This window comes from Anomaloglossus baeobatrachus, chromosome 2, assembly GCF_048569485.1.
Source record: "Anomaloglossus baeobatrachus isolate aAnoBae1 chromosome 2, aAnoBae1.hap1, whole genome shotgun sequence".
Classification (NCBI taxonomy): Eukaryota; Metazoa; Chordata; class Amphibia; order Anura; family Aromobatidae; genus Anomaloglossus; species Anomaloglossus baeobatrachus.
In genome coordinates, this window is record NC_134354.1 from 709,325,804 (window position 1) to 709,345,438 (window position 19,635).

General features: G+C 48.0%; 1 protein-coding gene across 1 annotated transcript in view; it reads right to left on the minus strand.

Annotated features, from left to right (window-relative positions):
- FREM2 (FRAS1 related extracellular matrix 2) overlaps nucleotides 1-19,635 on the minus strand; it is a 374,871-nt gene that overhangs the window by 147,109 nt on the left and 208,127 nt on the right. Inside the window, exon 5 of the mRNA XM_075337311.1 lies at nucleotides 6,015-6,140. Coding sequence (XP_075193426.1) covers nucleotides 6,015-6,140 — 126 coding nt within the window. The remainder of the gene's footprint in view (nucleotides 1-6,014; nucleotides 6,141-19,635) is intronic.

Here is a 19,635-nt window from a genome sequence, read left to right on the forward strand (position 1 = left end):
TTTTAGGTCAATTAGGAGCCAAAATTATTTATATTTGCTAAATGCCAGAATAATGAGAGAGAGAGAGAGATAGAGAGAGAGATAGAGAGAGTGTTTTAGGGCATCTTTATTACTTTCTGCAAAGTCAAAAGTACATACATTTGCCCTTAACCCCTTCAGCCCCCGGGCACTTTCCGTTTTTGTTTTTTGCTCCTTTTCTTCCGAGAGCCGTAACTTTTTTATTATTCCGTCAATCTTGCCATATGAGGGCTTGTTTTTTGCAGGACGAGTTGTACTTTTAAATGAAACCATAGGTTTTACCATATATTGTACTGGAAAACAGCAAAAAAATTCCAAGTGTGGAAAAACTGCAAAAAAAGTGTGATCGCACAATAGTTTTTGGGATGTTTTATTCACCGTGTTCACTATATGATAAATCTGATGTATTATGACGGTGCGAGTTTGTAGACACCAAACATGTATAGGTTTACTTGTATCTAAGGGGTTAAAAAAAATTCACAAGTTTGTCCAATAAAAGTAGCGCACGTTTTGCGCCATTTTCTGAAACACGTAGCGTTCTTATTTTTCGGGATCTATGGCTCAGTGACGACTTATTTTTTGCGTCTCGAGCTGACGTTTCTAATGGTACCATTTTTGCACAGATGCTACGTTTTGATCGCCTGTTATTGCATTTTGCGTAAAACTTGCGGCGACCAAAAAACGTAATTTTGTCGTTTGGAATTTTTTTGCCACTACGCCGTTTACCAATCAGATAAATTGATTTTATATTTTGATAGATCGGGCATTTCTGAACGCGGCGATACCAAATATGTGTATATTTATTTATTTTTTAACCCTTTAATTTTCAATGGGGGGAAAGGGGGGTGATTTGAACTTTTAGGTTTTTTTTTTTTTTTTTATTTTTTAAAACTCTTTTTTTACTTTTTTTTTTTATTTTACTAGTCCCCCTAGGGGGCTATAGCAATCAGCAATCCGATCGCTATCTGCTGATTACAGCTATACCGCTGTAAACAGCAGAAATAGTCACTTTAGTTTTCCCTCTGCTCTCGGCCGAGGGAAAACGAAAGTGAAACATCATAGCAGCAGGCGTCATCACATGACCCTGTGCTACGATGGCAACCACCGATAGTCACGTGATAACACACGTGACTTCCGGTGCGGGCGGCGGTAAGTAATAAACATGGCCGCGCGCATTTAAATCTTGCTGCCAGACTTTGGCAGCAAGATTTAAGGGGTTAATGGCCGCGGGTGGAAGCGATTCCACCCGCGGCTAGCAGGCACACATGGTAACTGTTGAAAACAGCTGATATGTGTGCCGATCCACGCCGCCTGCCCGCGGCAGGGGGCGGGGCTTAACGGGACACGATCCTGGACGGATAGATCCGTCCAAGGTCGTGAAGGGGTTAAACTGTGTGGCTTGGGTCAAACATTTTGGATCTCCTTCCTCAAGCTTCTCACAATAGTTGGTAGGAATTTGTGCTCATTCCCCCTGACAGAACTGATGTAACTGAGCCATGTTAGTAGGTCGCCTTGCTCGCACCGGCCATTTCAGCTTTGCCAATACATTTTCAATAGCATTGAGATCAGGGCCTTGTGATGGCCACTCCAAAACATTGACTTAGTTATCCTTAAGCCACTTTGGAACCAATTTGGCATTATGCATTGGGTCATTGTCCATTTTGAAGACTATTTTCTGCCCATGCTTTAAGTTCCTGGCTGATGTCTTGAGATGTTGTTTCAGTATTGCCACGTAATCTTCTTTCATGATGCCATCTATTTTATGAAGGGCACCAGTCCCTCCTGTAGCAAAACAACCCCACAACATGATGCTGCCACCCCCGTGATTCACAGTTGGGATGATGTTCTTAGGCTTCAAAGCTTCTCCCTTTTTCCTCCAAACGTAATGATGGTCATCATGGTCATTATGGGCAAAAAGTTAAATTTTAGTTTTGTCAGACCACAGGACATGTCTCCAGAAATAAAGATCTTTGTTCCAGCATGCATTTGCAAATATAATCTGACTTTTTTTGTTTCTTTGGAGTAATGGCTTCTTCCTGGCAGAGTCGCCTTTCAGCCCATGTTAATACAGTACTGATTTCACTTTGGATAATGACACAATCTTTCCAGCTTCCGCCAACATCTTCAAAAATTTTGTTCTTGGGTTGATATGCACATGTCTGACCAAAGCACGTTCATCTCTGGTACACAGAACCTGTCTCCTTCCTGAGCGGTATGATCGCTGGACATTCCCATCTTGTTTTTATTTGCATATAATTATTTGTACAGATGAATGAGGCACCTTCAGGTGTCTGGAAATTGCACCCAACAATGAACCAGACTTCTGCAAGTCCACAATTCTCTTCCTGAGATCTTGGCTGATTTCTTTTGACTTTCCCATGATGCTACACAAAGAAGCAGTGTGTTTCAGGTGTGCATTAAAATACATCCACAGGTGTGTCTCTAATTAACTCACATGTTGCCAATAAACCTATCAGAAGCTTCCAAAGACATGACATCATCATATGGGTTGTCCAATATTGTTTAAAGGAATAGTACTCTTACTGTATGTAAACTTTTGACTTTGCAGAAAGTAATAAAAATGCCTTAAACATTCTCTCTCATTATTCTGGCATTTGGCAAATATAAATAATTTTGGTTCCTTATTGACCTAAAACAAGAAAGATTTATTCTAATTTCATGTCAGATAGTGAGAAAAACATGCAGATGTGTATATAAACTTTTAGTTTCAACTGTAGATACTGTTGTTGCTGCAATAACCCTATTTCTACACATTTTATGACTTGTTTCTGCCATTTTTCACTGCAGCTGTATCTATAATTTTCATTTTTTTCTGAGCTAGTGAGTGGAAATTAGCTGGTATAATGTCTCCCATACACTGCACATCCAGACATCAGGGATTCTTGCTCTCCTGTCTGTTTATAGCACATGTTCAGAAGCAGCTGCACTATGGAGAACATTATACAGCCCTACTGAGCTCTGATGCTGTGAATCCAGGGATGAAGTGAAATAAATTTGTAAGAAGCTGCAACAAATCTGCCTGGTGATCCTAATGTCTCCTCTCTCCATGGAGTACAATAGGAGGTTAACCTAATGTTTCTGTGTGTTGGCACATCGTTTTGCTTTGAACAAGGATTTATTTCAGAGTGGATGGTGAGTATAGTCATGGCCAAAAGTTTTGAGAATGACACCAAAATTATATTTTCACATGATCTGCTGCCCTCTGGTTTTTAATTGTGTTTGTCTGATGTTTACATCACATACAGAAATATAATTGCAATCATATTATGAGTACCAAAAGGTTATATTGACAGCTAGAATGAGTTAATGCAGCAAGTCAGTATTTGCAGTGTTGACCCTTCTTCTTCAGGACCTCTGCAATTCTCCCTGGCATGCTCTCAATCAACTTCTGGACCAAATCCTGACTGATAGCTGTCCATTCTTGCATAAGCAATGCTTGCATTTTGCCAGAATTTGTTGGTTTTTGTTTGTCCACCCATCTCTTGACGATTGCCCACAAGTTCTCAATGGGATTAAGATCTGGGGAGTTTCCAGGCGATGGACCCAAAATCTCTATGTTTTGTTCCATGAGCCATTTAGTGATCACCTTTGCTTTATGGCAAGGTGCTCCATCATGCTGGAAAAGGCATTGTTGGGCGCCAAACTGCTCTTGGACAGTTGGGAGAAGTTGCTATTGGAGGACATTCTGGTACCATTCTTTATTCATGGCTGTGTTTTTAGGCAAGACTGTGAGTGAGCCGATTGCCTTGGCTGAGAAGCAACCCCACACATGAATCGTTTCAGGATGCGTAACAGTTGGCATGAGACAAGACTGGTGGTAGCGCTCACCTCTTCTTCTCCTAATAAGCTGTTTTCCAGATGTCCCAAACAATCGAAAAGGGGATTCATCTGAGAAAATGACTTTACCCCAGTCCTCAGCAGTCCCCTCCCTGTACCTTTTGCAGAATATCAGTCAGTCCCTAATGTTTTTTCTGGAGAGCAGTGGCTTCTTTGCTGTCCTGCTTGAAACCAGGCCTTGCTCAAAGAGTCTCCGCCTCACAGTGCATGCAGAAGCACTCACACCAGCCTGCTGCCATTGCTGATCTAGCTCGGCACTGCTGGTAGTCCGATCCCACAGCTGAAACAGTTTTAAGATACGGTCCTGGCGTTTGCTGGTCCTTCTTGGGCGCCCTGGAGCCTTTTTGGCAACAATGGAAGCTCTCTCCTTGAAGTTCTTGATGATGCGATAGATTATTGACTGAGGTGCAATCTTTGTAGCTGCGATACTCTTCCCTGTTAGGCCATTTTTGTGCAGAGCAATGATGGCTGCACGTGTTTCTTTAGAGATAACCATGGTTAACTGAAGAGAAACAATGATACCAAGCACCAGCCTCCTTTTAAAATGTCCAGTGGTGTCATTCTTACTTAATCATGACTGATTGTTCGCCAGCCCTGTCCTCATCAACACCCACACCTGTGTTAATGGAACAATCACTAAAACAATGTTAGCTGCTCCTTTTAAGGCAGGAATGCAATGATGTTGAAATGTGTTTTGGGGGTTGAAGTTCATTTTCTTAGCCAATATTGATTTTGCAAGTAATTGCTGCTAAGCTGATCACTCTTTATGACATTCTGGAGTATATGCAAATTGCCATTAGAAAAACTTAAGCAGTAGACTTTGTAAAAATTAATATTTATAGCATTCTCAAAACTTTTGGCCATGACTGTACACAAGGCAGAGAAGAGGAAAAGTGGCTCATAAGTGGAGAAAGAGGCAAATTACAAAGTTCTCATATTTGGGTGTACTACTGATTAATGCAAATTTTGTTGGCATGACAGTGATGTGGTAAGTTTAGGTGGCAGGGGAAGGGGGAAAAGTAGCTCATAATTGGAGAAAGAAGCAAATTAAAAAGTTTCTCATCATCGTACTATCATTCCAATTTTGTTGGAATGATAGTGACATGGTGAGTTCAGGAGGCAGGGAAAGGGAAAATGGCTTATAAGTGGAGAAAGAAGCAACTTACAAAGTTTCTCATATTCGTACTATTGATCTTTGCAAATTTTGTTGTTATGACAGTGATAATTTAATGTTTCAAAGGGAGCAGCAGATGTATTTAAAAAAAATGTTCCTGTGCTGATATAATCTTACATATGTGCCCCTGGTATATACTGTGTAATGGCCGTGTCTGACCGTACAGGGACCTGGTCTGATCATACCACAGCTCTTGGGCCAGGGAAGAACTAAAACTGTTTTTTATTATTATTATTATTATTATTATTATTTCTATGAGGTAAAATATTTTTAAAAAACAGGCAAGGAAATAAAATACTTTACCTAAAAAAAAGAAAAAAATCAGCTATGATCCCGTGTTGCAATGTCTTTATACTGTTTTGGGTCCTCTCAGCCCAGGAGCTGTGGTTTGATCAGACCATGTCCCTGTACGGTCAGACACGGCCATTACACAGTACATAGCAGGGGCACATATATAAGATTATCTCAGCATGGGAACATTTTTTTTAAACACATCTAATTATGGACATTATTATTATTCTAAGATCTATTAATTAAAATCAACTTTGAAATGAACTTTTTTCATGGGAAAACCCTTAGTCCCAATTTTAGAACAAATGTGTCTTCCAGCCATTAACTAGTGACAAAGTTCAGGTTTACTGTAGGCCGTAAAATGAGATGATACTTTATCAGGAAGCCTTTATAATATTCCTTTCACAGACGAGTGAGAGATGCAGTAATCAGGCAGGACACTAGGTGGCACTGGGGATACCTAGAGGCTGAGGGAAGTCAGGCAGGCCGGGGTCAGAACCGAGAGTGCAAGAAGAGACACAGGGGGCAGACAGGAGAGAGGTCATCAGACAAGCCGGAGGTCAGGTACCAGTAAACTAAGTATAAACACAAGGAGCAGGCAGAAGAGTAGCCAGGGGAGAAAGCCAGGGTCAGGAGCCTGTACAAATGACATAACATACAAAAGGAGTCTTACCTTGCTGTGTAAAACATATAACCATCAACTCCTGATTGACATCTCCACTTCTCTGGACCGGTATGAACAGCTCACCAATATCCTCTTCTATTTTGTATTTGGCTTCAGGTATAAACACTGTTGATTCTAATTGGAGAGAATCAGAAGACGATTATTTTATGTGACAAAGAAGAGAAACATTACTAAATGCCATTGTTAAACAAAAGATAGTCACAGGAAGGCCCCAAACAATACAATTAAACTCAGTGATCCAACAATAACGTCCACATTTAGCTTAGACTGTACAATGGGGAGGTTATTGACTGATCTTACCAGGCATTGCATTGCAGATGCCGATACAACTGAAAGCAATGATGAGAGAGTTAGCGGTGTGCTCCCTCTCTCATCATTCTCCCGCTGTGTCTGTGCTCTGACGTGTCAGCACAGCGAAGCGTGATGACGTCACAACTGCTCGCTGTGCTGAGTTGTGCAGATCAGCAGAACAGTGGAGACGCTGAGGAGACCCGAGCAGCAGGCGAACGAGGAGAAGTGAGTATGTATGTATATAATTACGGTGATCAGAGGGCTATGGGGGTGCATTAAGATCGGGGTTGTATGCTACTACATGGGGGCTGCATAATGGTATATGGGGGCTGCATAATACTATGTGGGAGTGCCTAATACTATATGGGGGCTACCTAATACTATATGGAGGAATATGGGGTGTGCATTATAATACATGGAGGACTATGGAGGTGCACTATAATATATGGAGGTCTATGGGGGCTGCATTATATAATATGAAGGACTATGGAGGCTGCATTATAATGCATGGAGGACTATGGGGGTGCATTAAACTATATGCAGGACTATGGGGGGTGCATTTTAATACATGGAGGACTATGGGGAGTGTATTATAATGTATGGAGGACTATGGGGATACATTATAATATATTGATAACTATGGGGGGTGCATTATAATTAGTGATGAGCGAGTATGCTTGTTACTACTCGGTACTCGCACGAGTATCAATGTACTCGGGCTACTCGGCGGGGACCGAGTAATCTCGCGATACTCGTGCTGTACTCGTGGTCTTCATGTTGGCGCTCTTTTTACAGCCATCCCTTATGCAGGGATTGGCTGGCAGACCACTGCAATGCCACAGCCCTGTTGTGGAATTGCAGTGATTGGCCAGCCCGCACAGCGTGACCGTGCCTTTAGCCCGACACTTCCCCGCTCGGCTACGGCCCCTCCCGCACTCCACTCCGCGTGTATATATATATGCACGCTTACACACACACGCACGTTTTTTTTTTTAATTTACAGTTTTCTGGTTTCTACATGCTGCCGGGAGTGATTTCACAAAAATACTCGGGTCTCCCATAGGATAACATTGGGCTCGGTGCTCGGGCCGAGTACACGAGTATCTTGGGATGCTCGGCCCGAGCCTCGAGCACCCGAGCTTTTTGGTACTCGCTCATCACTAATTATAATATATGAAGGACTATGAGATGCATTACAATATCAGATATTATATCGGGATATCGGCGCTTAGGGAAAGAGCCAGGTTTCAGCGTAATTATCCTGTACCCCGAGGGGTGCAGGGACGGGGGGTGGGGAACCAGGGCCCATCAAACTCTTACACCACTGGATCTTACATATAATCTAGTGTGAAGCTACAAGAGTGAGAACGCAATACAGAGTGACATTAGCTATCCTTGTAATGCCTCATTCAGATATCCAAGCACAAGAAAAATATAATCGTTTTTGGTCCAGTTTGACTGTTGAATTCTGATCTGGATAATACGAGCTTTGATTAGAGGACCCCTTTTATTACATCTATAGTCACTTAATTTACAACAGTTTTCGGGCATACAAAGTGTCAAATTTTGGTGCATTCCACACTAGTGGTTAAAACATGCAACACACACCTGTGCAAAAATAAATTGTTACGTCTAAAGGCCACTTTGCACGCTGCGACATTGCTAGCGATGTCGCTAGCAATTGCACCTGCCCCCATCGTTTGTGCATCACTAGCAAATCGCTGCCCGTGGCGAACAATATCACTAGTACCCGTCACACGTACTTACCTTCCTAGCGACGTCGCTGTGGGCGGCGAACAGCCTCTTTTCCAAGGGGGAGGTTTGTGCGGCGTCACAGCGACGTCACACAGCGGGCCACCAATATAAGCAGAGGGGTGGAGAGCAGCCGCATGAAAGTCATGCCCACCTCGTTGCCGGAGGACGCAGGTACGCTGTTGTTCTTTGTTCCCGGGGTCTCACACGTAGCGATGTGTGCTGCCTCAGGAACGACGAGCAACCTGCGTCCAGAACGAGCAACGATATTTTGAAAATGAATGACGTGTCAACAATCAACGATTTGCTGAGTATTTCTGATCGTTAGCTGTCGCTCGTACGTGTCACACGCAACGGCGTCGCTAACGAGGCCGGATGTGCGTCACGAATTCTGTGACCCCAGCGACATCTCGTTAGCGATGTTGCGTGTAACGGGGCCTTTAGCTTGACATGAGATACTATAATTAATTGCAGCAGCTTACACTGCCATATACATCTGACAAGTCCTATCCTATTTTTTTATTGAATAGCACTCGGACCAATGTTATTTAAAGGAGCAGTGATGATTCTCAATTTTTATTTTTACTGACAGAATTAGTAATGAAGAAAAAATAATCGCAAATTGGACGAGATGCACCCATTCAAATCTATGGGAGCGTGGAATTCATCAGACTGCACTCAGATGACATCCGAGTGCAGTCTGATTTGTGCGCAATCACATAATGGAGGCAATGGAGAAATCTTACTCTCCATCTTGTCCTGACAGCGTGTCCCTAGATTTTCCTGTAAATGTTTGATTTTATTTCATGGATGATAATTTTTTCAATGTGTTTTTCTAGTCCCACTAAAGGATTTGAACATGAATGAGCCTAACAATTTCCATAATACAGTGCAACGCTTCTGTATTACAGTGCATTGTGTCAGAATAAAGTGACATTCACAAGTTCAGCATTTTGGTGAGTTTTTTTACCTCAGAATTTGTAGCCAAAATCAGGAGTGTTACAATCAGAAGTTAAGTACAAAAGAAACATGAGCACCACTTCTGCACTTCTGGTTTTGGCTTTCAAATACAGAGGAAATATACTGACCAAATACTGAACATGTGAACGTAGCCTTATACTGACATGAATAATAATTGCCTCTGTCCCTGTACAATAATGAAAGGTGTATGGGCCTTTAAGGGGAATCTGTCAGCAGGTTTTTGTTACCTCATTTGAGAGCAGAAAGATGTAGGCAAAGAGACTCTGAATCCAATGATGTATAACTTAAATTACTGGGTGCAGCTGTTTTGAAACAATCATAATGTTTAGATTTAGCCATGTAGCAGAGCTGTGAGACCTTCCCTGCCCTCAGCAGGCTTTCTATAGATATTGAACATTTATAGTGAGGTGTAAACCAGAGGAGGAGGCGTGTCATACTGCTGTGCACATGACTTTGTAGTCCTGCAATGATAAGGGCCCTTCTGATTAAACAAAAGTGGCAAATAAACAAGAGATCGGACTGTGACAAGACAGGCATCACTGAATCCTATGTTTTAACCCTTACAGCATGCTGTCTTCAGCTTCTGTAAACCTGCTGACATTAATCTGTATCCATGTATTGCATTGCGGAAGTGAAGCAATGAAGGAGCACCCATTTTCTATGTAACCACCTAGATGTTGCAAGCAGTGATGGGTGAGCACTAAAATTCTTGGGGTCTTGAGCATTTTGGAATGGTTGGGTGCTCGTCTTGAGTAAGGAGCATGTTGGAATTCAATGGAAAACAACAGCATTTTTCTGGTAAACCCTACCATTAGGTCTGGGGGGGCTCCCGTGAGGTCGGTGAGAGAGAGAAAGAGAGAGAAGTAACTCGCGAGTTCTCTAAAAGGTCCAACTGAGAGAGACGTCACTGCGCTCAGCTGGGGAAATCTCTGGCTTCAGTGCCACGGATCTAATCATTGGAAGAAGCTGCGGAATGGTAACTCAAGCACTCGAGCACCGCGTGATACTCGGCATTGCACGTTACTCGATCGAGTACCCTAATGATATAGAGTAACGACGAGTAGTACTAAGAACACTTGCCCATCACTAGTCGCAAGTAATGGCGATTGGTACAGACTGAGCTTCCCAAGCTAAACGCCATGTGTTCACGTAAGAAAACTGGCATAAATATCCTGATAAAAGTTTACCGCTGTAATCCCTCTATCGCACTGCTGACAGATCTGTGGTTGTGTTATCATTACAAGTTGGCGCTTTTTACAAGCCCGTTTTCTTTTTGAAATGTGAGCAGTACCATGAGATGGAGCTGATTTCACGTGTATTACGGCCAGAATGCCGCACATTCCTCTAGTGACTGAAATATAATCAGAGCCGCACTAGTGCTGACAGCCAGCTTGTACTAGGAAAACATATTTGTCAGCTTAGAGTTACATAATAAAAACTGAGTAATCGCTTTTCACCTCTGTACATCCAGAAATAGTTAATTTAGTAAAGAAAGTATGTGCTTTAAGGCAAATTAGGCAGTAATACAATTACCGTAATTACGGTATACATCTAAAAGCATACAAAGTAAAACGTGTTATTGCTATATTCATACCTCCCAACCGTCCCGAATACAGCGGGACTATCACGCTTTACATTGTTTGCCCCGTTGCCACGGGCGGGAAGGCCGTCTCCCGGGCTCCGCCCACCCACTCTCTCCCCGCCTCACTGCTTTTCCCTCCTACCATCCTAACACGTGACGTGGCATAACAGAGAGGAGCGCGCTGCCCGAAACTAGTCTCTGTCTGCTCTATGCTGCTGCTAAGGTATGTACACTGAACCCCCCCTACCCCCTCTCTGCGGGCGGACGGCCGTCTGTCTCTGCGGTGGACAGCCGCCTCTCTGTCTGTGAAGGCGGGCGGCCGGCCGCCTGTCTGTGAAGGCGACCGGCCGCCTCACTGTGCGGGCGACCGGCCGCCTCACTGTGGCTGCCTGCGTCTCCGTGCTGGAGGCCCGCTAAGTTAAGCGGTGTGAGCTGGTAACTAAGGTAAACATCGGGTAACCATACCCGATGTTTACCTTAGTTACCAGTGTCCGCAGCTTCCAGACGCCGGCTCCGTGCAAGCGCAGCGTCGCTTGCACGTCGCTGCTGGCTGGGGGCTGGTCACTGGTCGCTGGTGAGATCTGCCTGTTTGACAGCTCACTAGCGACCATGTAGCGATGCAGCAGCGATCCTGACCAGGTCAGATCGCTGGTCGGGTCGCTGCTGCATCGCTAAAGTGTGAAGGTACCCTTAGTGCTCTGACCTCTCCTAGCTATTCCTTCACGATCCAGTGAGTCAGACCACCACCTACTACCTATTGTTTCAAACCTACCTTCTAGCATGAATCACATAACTGATCACCGTGCGGTCCGAGTGGCCTCGAGCATGGCATCACTTCAGTTTTCGTGTCTGTTGGCCGGTGCTTACATTCTTTCTTACAGAGATTGGATTAGATCATGTCCTTTGCAGGCTACTGACAAGGTACCAACAGCTTTTCCCCTGCAGGAACCAGCTCCTGATCATCAGGAAAGTGGATCCTTTTCTCCTACAGGAATTTGTATTTTTTTCAATATTTCTAGGTGGTGTTACCCAGCGTGTCCATACTATTAGACAGAATCCCTTGCTCACCGACCCCTGTGGTCCACAGGGTCAGCTCTCATGTCCAGTCTTTCCTCGCCGGTTGTGCCGACGAGGCCATCTCTGCCTGTTCAGTTTCCCACTACAGCCATCCTTACGGGGTCCCTTCTATAGGTTCCTGGACCTTGTGGAGCTCACTTTTAGAGATAGGTGATCAATGTTTAAGTAGTGGACAGCCTCTTTAAAATCTCTCATGCAAATGTATTATCAGACTTGGTGAGAGAACAGAGAATTGTAGATCTGGCCAAATTTCTGCAGCAATTTCTCTTCCAGAAGGTCTCATAATCCATATGACATTTCCTTATTTTTTCCCTTTTATTTTTGTAATATTTTTCCCTTGTGTGTCTTTCTGCCTTTTCATCTTTTTTTGTAAGTTTGTAAGTACTGTACCGTTTTTTCATATAGTAACTTTAAAATTGTTTGTTCCTTGTGACGCAGACGCAGGCAGCCTCACTGTGGCTGCCTGCGTCTCAGTGCTGGAGGCCCGCCGGCTGCCTGCGTCTCCGTGCTTGGGGCCTGCCGGCTGCCTGCCTCTCCGTGCTGGAGGCCCGCCGGCTGCCTGCGTGTCCATGCTGGAGGCCCGCCGGCTGCCTGCGTGTCCATGCTGGAGGCCCGCCGGCTGCCTGCGTGTCCATGCTGGAGGCCCGCCGGCTGTCTGCATGTCCATGCTGGAGGCCCGCCGGCTGCCTGTGTGGCGCCCCTGACCTGGTCAGACACCACTGAGTACTGCACCCATGCTGGGGACAGTATAATACAGGTAATCCAGAAGGCTGACCGAGGTGTGACTACACAGGCGCATAGTGATCAGGTCTCACACATGTACCTTTGAGAGGACCCCTGGGGATCCCAGGAGGGGGCAAAGCCTTCACCTCCACTTGAGGAGTGGAGGGGGCGAAGCCTCCATCTCCACTCAAGGGGTGTGGTAGAGAGCCTGGTTGCTAGGTGACGTAGGCAGGCACAAAGGGAAAAGAGAAGGAGGAGTAAAGAGTCTGAAGCAGAGTGTGGAGGAGTGAGGAGCATGGCAGTGGAGCTCAGACAGGAGCAGCAGTGCAAGTCCCACGAGTGAGCCAGTTTAGTGTGCAGTCCAGGAAGAGCAGAAGCAGACCCTGGAGCTGTTACAGTCTAACAGCGTCCGCGCAGTGACTACCGACGGGGGAGAACGGTCACCTGGGAGTGCTGCCCGAACACCACACACAGCTGGAGAGAGAGCAGTGTAGTGGAAAGTAAGGAGACTGTCAGGGAGTACCAGGCCCAAACGGGCGGCAGATCCCGGTGCGGGGATAGATCCACCTTTCCTTGCTAAACCTGCCGGTGTGGGGCCCTTAAAGCCCACGCCACAACACCACAAAAGCCGCAGCCACGTAGCCACAGTTAGGGCCCATAGTTCACAGGAGGCAAGCAGCTGGAGTGATCTGGTCCAGGCGACAAGCAAACGGCAAACAAACGAGGGGAGCAGTTACTTCCCTGGGTGACCCCCATAGGGACTAAAAGTCGGGGTTACCACAAACCACAGAAGGGCTAAGGAAGGCGAGTCGGTAGCCACCCTCATCAGTCAGCCTGAAGGATACCTGGTTCCAGCCTGGTTCATCCCAGCTACGCCCGGGTTACTCACCCTGCCATCAACAGTGAGTAAAACCCCTGAAAGACATTCTGCTTGTGTTGAGTTATTCTGCGCCTTGTGGTTCTACACACCTACACAGGGTCCTGGGGCTTGCCTCACTCTCAGGAGGCTACTACAACTGACTGCACCCACCATCAGCCCCAGGCCTCCCTTAATCTGCAGTGGCGGTCTCCACTGACCGCAATTCTGAGAGTGGCGTCACGACAATCCTAAATAGAAGATCTCCTACCTGTGACAGGATCCAGCTGCGTGGAGTCCCTGAAGGTAATGCACCGACACAACACTGGAGGGGCTTCACATCTGGCGTCACGAACAGGATAAGGACTAGACCTGTTCAGACAGGTGACCATGTGCCTGGGCGGTCCGCTTGAAAAATTGGAAGCGCCGCCATATTGCCACCATGAAAAGCGCGCTGAAAAACAACAGCAGCCCGCGCTGGGAGAAGTTACCGCCCACGAAGAGGTGTGGCTACCCAGAGATCCCCTGCAGAGTCCTGACCTCGCAAGTGATGAGAGCGGAGGCGTTCAGAGACGTCGGGACAGAAAGGGAGCCAGAAGCCTGCTGCTGGAAGAGGCAGAGCAGAAACTGAAGAGCCTGCAACTGGAGGCAGCGACGAGTCCACTGCTGGGAAATCGTGCAGAAGAAGGCGCAGAGGAAATGGCGTCTGAACGCAGAAACCCAGAACCAGGCTCCGCTGCCTGGTGGTATCGGGAGCTTGCCCAGTTCTGCGACCGACTGGAGACCCGGGTCGTGGAGCAGATCAGAGAGGAACGCATGGAGCTTCTGGAGATGGCTGCCGCGGTGAAGGCCTATGAGGAAAAAGCTGCGCGACGAGTGCCAGACCGAGCGGCGACGACTCCGACCCCGATGATGCTACTGATGGGTGAGTCCGGTGTTGCCCCTGCCAGCGCGAGTGCCCCGACCCCTGCTGCCATGCCCGCAGTCCCAGGAGAGATGCCCGGCGCGGCGACGCTGAACCAGGCCGCAGAAGCGCCCAGCGCGGCCCGCCAAGTCCAGGCCGCAGAAGCGCCCAGCCCGGCCCGCCAAGACCCCACCGCAGCAGCGACGCCCGTCCGCGCCGCAAGTGAGGTGCTGGACCAGGCCGCAGCCACGCCAGGTGCGGCCCGCCAAGCTCCGATCGCTGCAGCGACGCCCAGCCCAGCCTGCATAGATCCCATCGCAGCTGCGACGCCAATCCAGGCCGCCGCAGCGATGCCCTGCCCGGCCCGCCAAGAACCGGCCATAGCAGCGACGCCCGCTAAGACTCCAGCTGCGACCCTGATTGAAACTGCAACGCTGATCCAGGCCGCCGCCACGCCAGGTGCAGCCCGCCAAGACCAAGCCGCCGCCATGTCAGGCGCGGCCCGCCAAGACCAGGCCGCCGCCATGTCAGGCGCGGCCCGCCAAGACAAGAATGTACCACTGTTTACCCCGGCCTGCAAGGCCAGAGCAGACACCGCTCCCCAGTCTAAGGAAGTCCCTGCTAGGAAGTCCCTGATAGGAGAGGACCCCGAATACTGGAAGCTGAAGGCTGACCTAGAGGCCCAGTTCCCACAAGAGATGGTGGATCGGTATCTGCTCCCTCCGCACACCCCCAAGGCGACTTCTGCAGCAACCACGCCAAAGAGTCCCCAGCCCGGGCCTGCTGATGACCACCCATCCCCGGCGCTGCCACAACAGGAGTGCTCCGAAGAACTAAGGGGGAGAGGAGGCCAGGAAGCTGAGAAGCTGACCCCGGAGCCATCAGCAGTGGATCCATGCCCAGAGCCAGAGATGCTGCCGTATTCCCGCTGGGATGAAGAGGAAGATTTGTCCAGAAACCTCACCTGGGAGCCTGCAGGCAGTGAAGTAACAACCCAGCAGAACCCAGCCCGTAGGACACGGCGCCGTAGCAGAACCAAGCTTTCCCCTGCACCGCAGTCTCCAGAGCAGAAAGACGAAGTCATGGCCAGAGACTTGGAAGAGAAACGGTTCCTGAGAAGGGCCAAATCCCAGGTTAGAGGTCCACTTTGTCGTGGTGTAGTAGAAGATTTCAGTTTGAAGAGTGGATATGGTTTCATAGTAGCTCCTGGTATAAAAGAAGGCATATTTGTGAATAGAAGGGATGTTAGAGCCCATTTGCCCAGAGGACATCCGGGAAGGAACTTACAGATGGGAGATACAGTGGAATTCACAATGCATCAGGGAGAAAGAGGATGGTATGCACTTGACGTTACGCCATGTACCAGAGATTCCTATAGCAACCCAGTTGTCTCCATACCACAAGAAAAAGAAACAGATACAGAAGAAGAAAGGAAAGATAAAGGACCCACTGATGAGACTACCTCCGATGATGAGAGAAATGAAGAAAACAACAGGTGCCGCAGCCCTACAGGCCCAAGCCCTGGTAAGGAGGAATCTATGTAAAGTAAAGAAAGAAGTACAGCCAGTTACAGTTTTGACCAGTTTGCAACGTTTATAAGTTTAAGCATGTGCCCACATGAACTAATGTGAGAAACCCATAAACCTTAAGGCTATGAACTGGCTATAGCCACAAACTCTCGCAGTGTAAATAGTTACCTCAGAGGTACCACCACCAGAGCCAGCCTGTTTAGGGGCTTGGCTCACCTGCAACCAGGGAGCACGTCCGTTTATGGGGCCTTGGCTCGCCTGCAACCAGGGAGCATGCCTGTTTATGGGGCCTGGCTCTCCACCACAAAGAGGGTACCTGGTCAGCACCAACTGTGGAGGCCGCCTCTACATCCTGCCAGAAGAGGCTGAAGGCGCGGCTCCACCAGGCCAGGTATACCCTGAAACCACCAGCCCATGAAAGCCGCCTCTACATCCTGCCAGAAGTGGCTGAAGGCGCGGCCAACGTGAGAGGGTTTTGGGTGGGTTAACGGACTTGTGGGTGGAGGGTGGTGATGTATGGTACCTGGTGGTTTTAAAAAAGTTTTACGATGTTTTAATGTTTTATGCATTTTAAAATGTTGTCTTGCAGTCCGAGGACGTGCTAGTGATAACTAAGGGGGAATGTGGCGCCCCTGACCTGGTCAGACACCACTGAGTACTGCACCCATGCTGGGGACAGTACAATACAGGTAATCCAGAAGGCTGACCGAGGTGTGACTACACAGGCGCATAGTGATCAGGTCTCACACATGTACCTTTGAGAGGACCCCTGGGGATCCCAGGAGGGGGCAAAGCCTTCACCTCCACTTGAGGAGTGGAGGGGGCGAAGCCTCCATCTCCACTCAAGGGGTGTGGTAGAGAGCCTGGTTGCTAGGTGACGTAGGCAGGCACAAAGGGAAAAGAGAAGGAGGAGTAAAGAGTCTGAAGCAGAGTGTGGAGGAGTGAGGAGCATGGCAGTGGAGCTCAGACAGGAGCAGCAGTGCAAGTCCCACGAGTGAGCCAGTTTAGTGTGCAGTCCAGGAAGAGCAGAAGCAGACCCTGGAGCTGTTACAGTCTAACAGCGTCCGCGCAGTGACTACCGACGGGGGAGAACGGTCACCTGGGAGTGCTGCCCGAACACCACACACAGCTGGAGAGAGAGCAGTGTAGTGGAAAGTAAGGAGACTGTCAGGGAGTACCAGGCCCAAACGGGCGGCAGATCCCGGTGCGGGGATAGATCCACCTTTCCTTGCTAAACCTGCCGGTGTGGGGCCCTTAAAGCCCACGCCACAACACCACAAAAGCCGCAGCCACGTAGCCACAGTTAGGGCCCATAGTTCACAGGAGGCAAGCAGCTGGAGTGATCTGGTCCAGGCGACAAGCAAACGGCAAACAAACGAGGGGAGCAGTTACTTCCCTGGGTGACCCCCATAGGGACTAAAAGTCGGGGTTACCACAAACCACAGAAGGGCTAAGGAAGGCGAGTCGGTAGCCACCCTCATCAGTCAGCCTGAAGGATACCTGGTTCCAGCCTGGTTCATCCCAGCTACGCCCGGGTTACTCACCCTGCCATCAACAGTGAGTAAAACCCCTGAAAGACATTCTGCTTGTGTTGAGTTATTCTGCGCCTTGTGGTTCTACACACCTACACAGGGTCCTGGGGCTTGCCTCACTCTCAGGAGGCTACTACAACTGACTGCACCCACCATCAGCCCCAGGCCTCCCTTAATCTGCAGTGGCGGTCTCCACTGACCGCAATTCTGAGAGTGGCGTCACGACAATCCTAAATAGAAGATCTCCTACCTGTGACAGGATCCAGCTGCGTGGAGTCCCTGAAGGTAATGCACCGACACAACACTGGAGGGGCTTCACATCTGCGTGTCCATGCTGGAGGCCCGCCGGCTGCCTGCGTGTCCATGCTGGAGGCCCGCCGGCTGCCTGCGTGTCCATGCTGAATGGGTGTGGATGGGGAGTGGATATGGGCGTGACTGTGAAATGGGTGTGGTTAAAGGGCGTGGCCTAAAAATTTGCCGCTGCGCGCGACGCAAACTTTGTCCCTCTTTTCCTTCTTTAAAAGTTGGGAGGTATGCTATATTACACCTTAAAAATGAGCAAATGTACAAATAGGAAAAACAAATATCCTACTGTACGGTTTTTAGAGCTCCTATATAGATACATCTCCATGGTAACAGACCACGAAATAAAAACGTGTGTAGTCTGATCCTAGAGTCTTAAGGGTGCTTTACACGCTGCAACATCGCTAATGATATATCGTCAGGGTCACGTCGTTAGTGACGCACATCAGGCGTCGTTAGCCCCATCGCAGCGTGTGACACCAAGGAGCGACGATCAATGATCGCAAAATCGTTTAAAAACGGTGATCGTTGAAACGTCGCTCCTTTCCTTAATATCGTTGCTGCCACAGGTACGATGTTCTTCGTCGTTCCTGCGGCACCACACATCGCTATGTGTGACACCGCAGGAGCGATGAACATCACCTTACCTGCGTCCACCGGCAATGCGGAAGGAAGGAGGTGGGCGGGATGTTATGTCCCGCTTTATCTCCGCCCCTCCACTTCTATTGGCCGGCCGCTTAGTGATGCCGCAGTGACGTCGCTATGACGCCGAACGCACCTCCCCCTTGAGGGAGGGATTGTTCGGCGGTCACAGCGACGTCGCTGACAAGGTATGTGCGTGTGACGCTGCCGTAGCGATAATGTTCCAAATGTCGCAGAACGACGGGGGCGGGTGCTATCGCGCTCGACATTGCTAGCAATCGCTAGCGATGTCGCAGCGTGTAAAGCACCCTTTAGGCTCTGACACATCAAGTCTAGAGATCAATGAACCTGACTTTTCCAAGAAAACAAAGTTCAGGTTCAGTGTTCAGGTGCTTTACAAAAGTAAACCACTTGCGCGAGCATTGCTGTGTTCAGTTGGTGCTTGGCCCAGTGCGAGCCGCTTGCAGTGTTTCAGTGGCTCGCACTACGTAGAACACAGGCAAACTCGGGCGTTGACCTGCAGAGTGGTAATTCATAGGGAGCCAAGCAAAAGTTCATCTCTGCTGGTCTGCTTATTAGTCTCCTTTGATGACATGTTGTGGGGAAGCCAATCACATCTGCTCCCCTCCTATATATGCTGGCTAGATCCTTCCACCTCTGCCAGCTATATTTTATCTTAGCTGGTCTGGTTAGGTGTTGTGTTTAGAGATGAGCAAACCTGAAGTTTGGTAAGAAAACAAACTTTGGAGTTTGAGTGCTTTATGAATGCAAACCAATCGAGTGGACATCACTGTGCTCGGGTATGCTCAATGCTCGGCCCAGTGTGAGCTGCTTGCAGTGTTTAATTGGCTCGCACTGGGGGTAATAATAGCATGATTGGATGTAGTGTGCACCAAACAAAAAAAAAATGGAAAAAAAGTAAACCCGCCCCTGCCCCGGAAGTGTTTTGTTTATGGCTCACTGCATGTGGGCGGAGACCCAAACTGTCCAATTAGTGACTTCAAATGAAGTTCAGGTCACGTCCGAGTCCAAAATTGAACTTTAAAATAGTTCAGCTGGACCAGCAGAACCCGAACTTCCACGGGTCCGCTCATCTCTAATCAAGACCAATGTTTTCAATGCTAGTCTTAATGAGGGGGAAGGGCTCAATACGAAGCACCTCATTCATTAAGAGGTGCACATAGAGGTGCATGCCAGTTCATACCCTCTTGCCACAAATCTCATCCCAATCAAGAAATGGAGTACGATTTATGACACAGGGAACGATACAACTCATCATGAATATGAAGAGTGGGGTCACTACACCCCAAACCCACACTTACTCCACCCACTTTGCAACTTTTTAGCTTTTTATGCCATAAAAGTTTTGAAGAATCAGGGCCATAGTCCCTTTCATTTGTCCAACTAGTTATTGGTAACTTGCCAAATGGAGTGAAC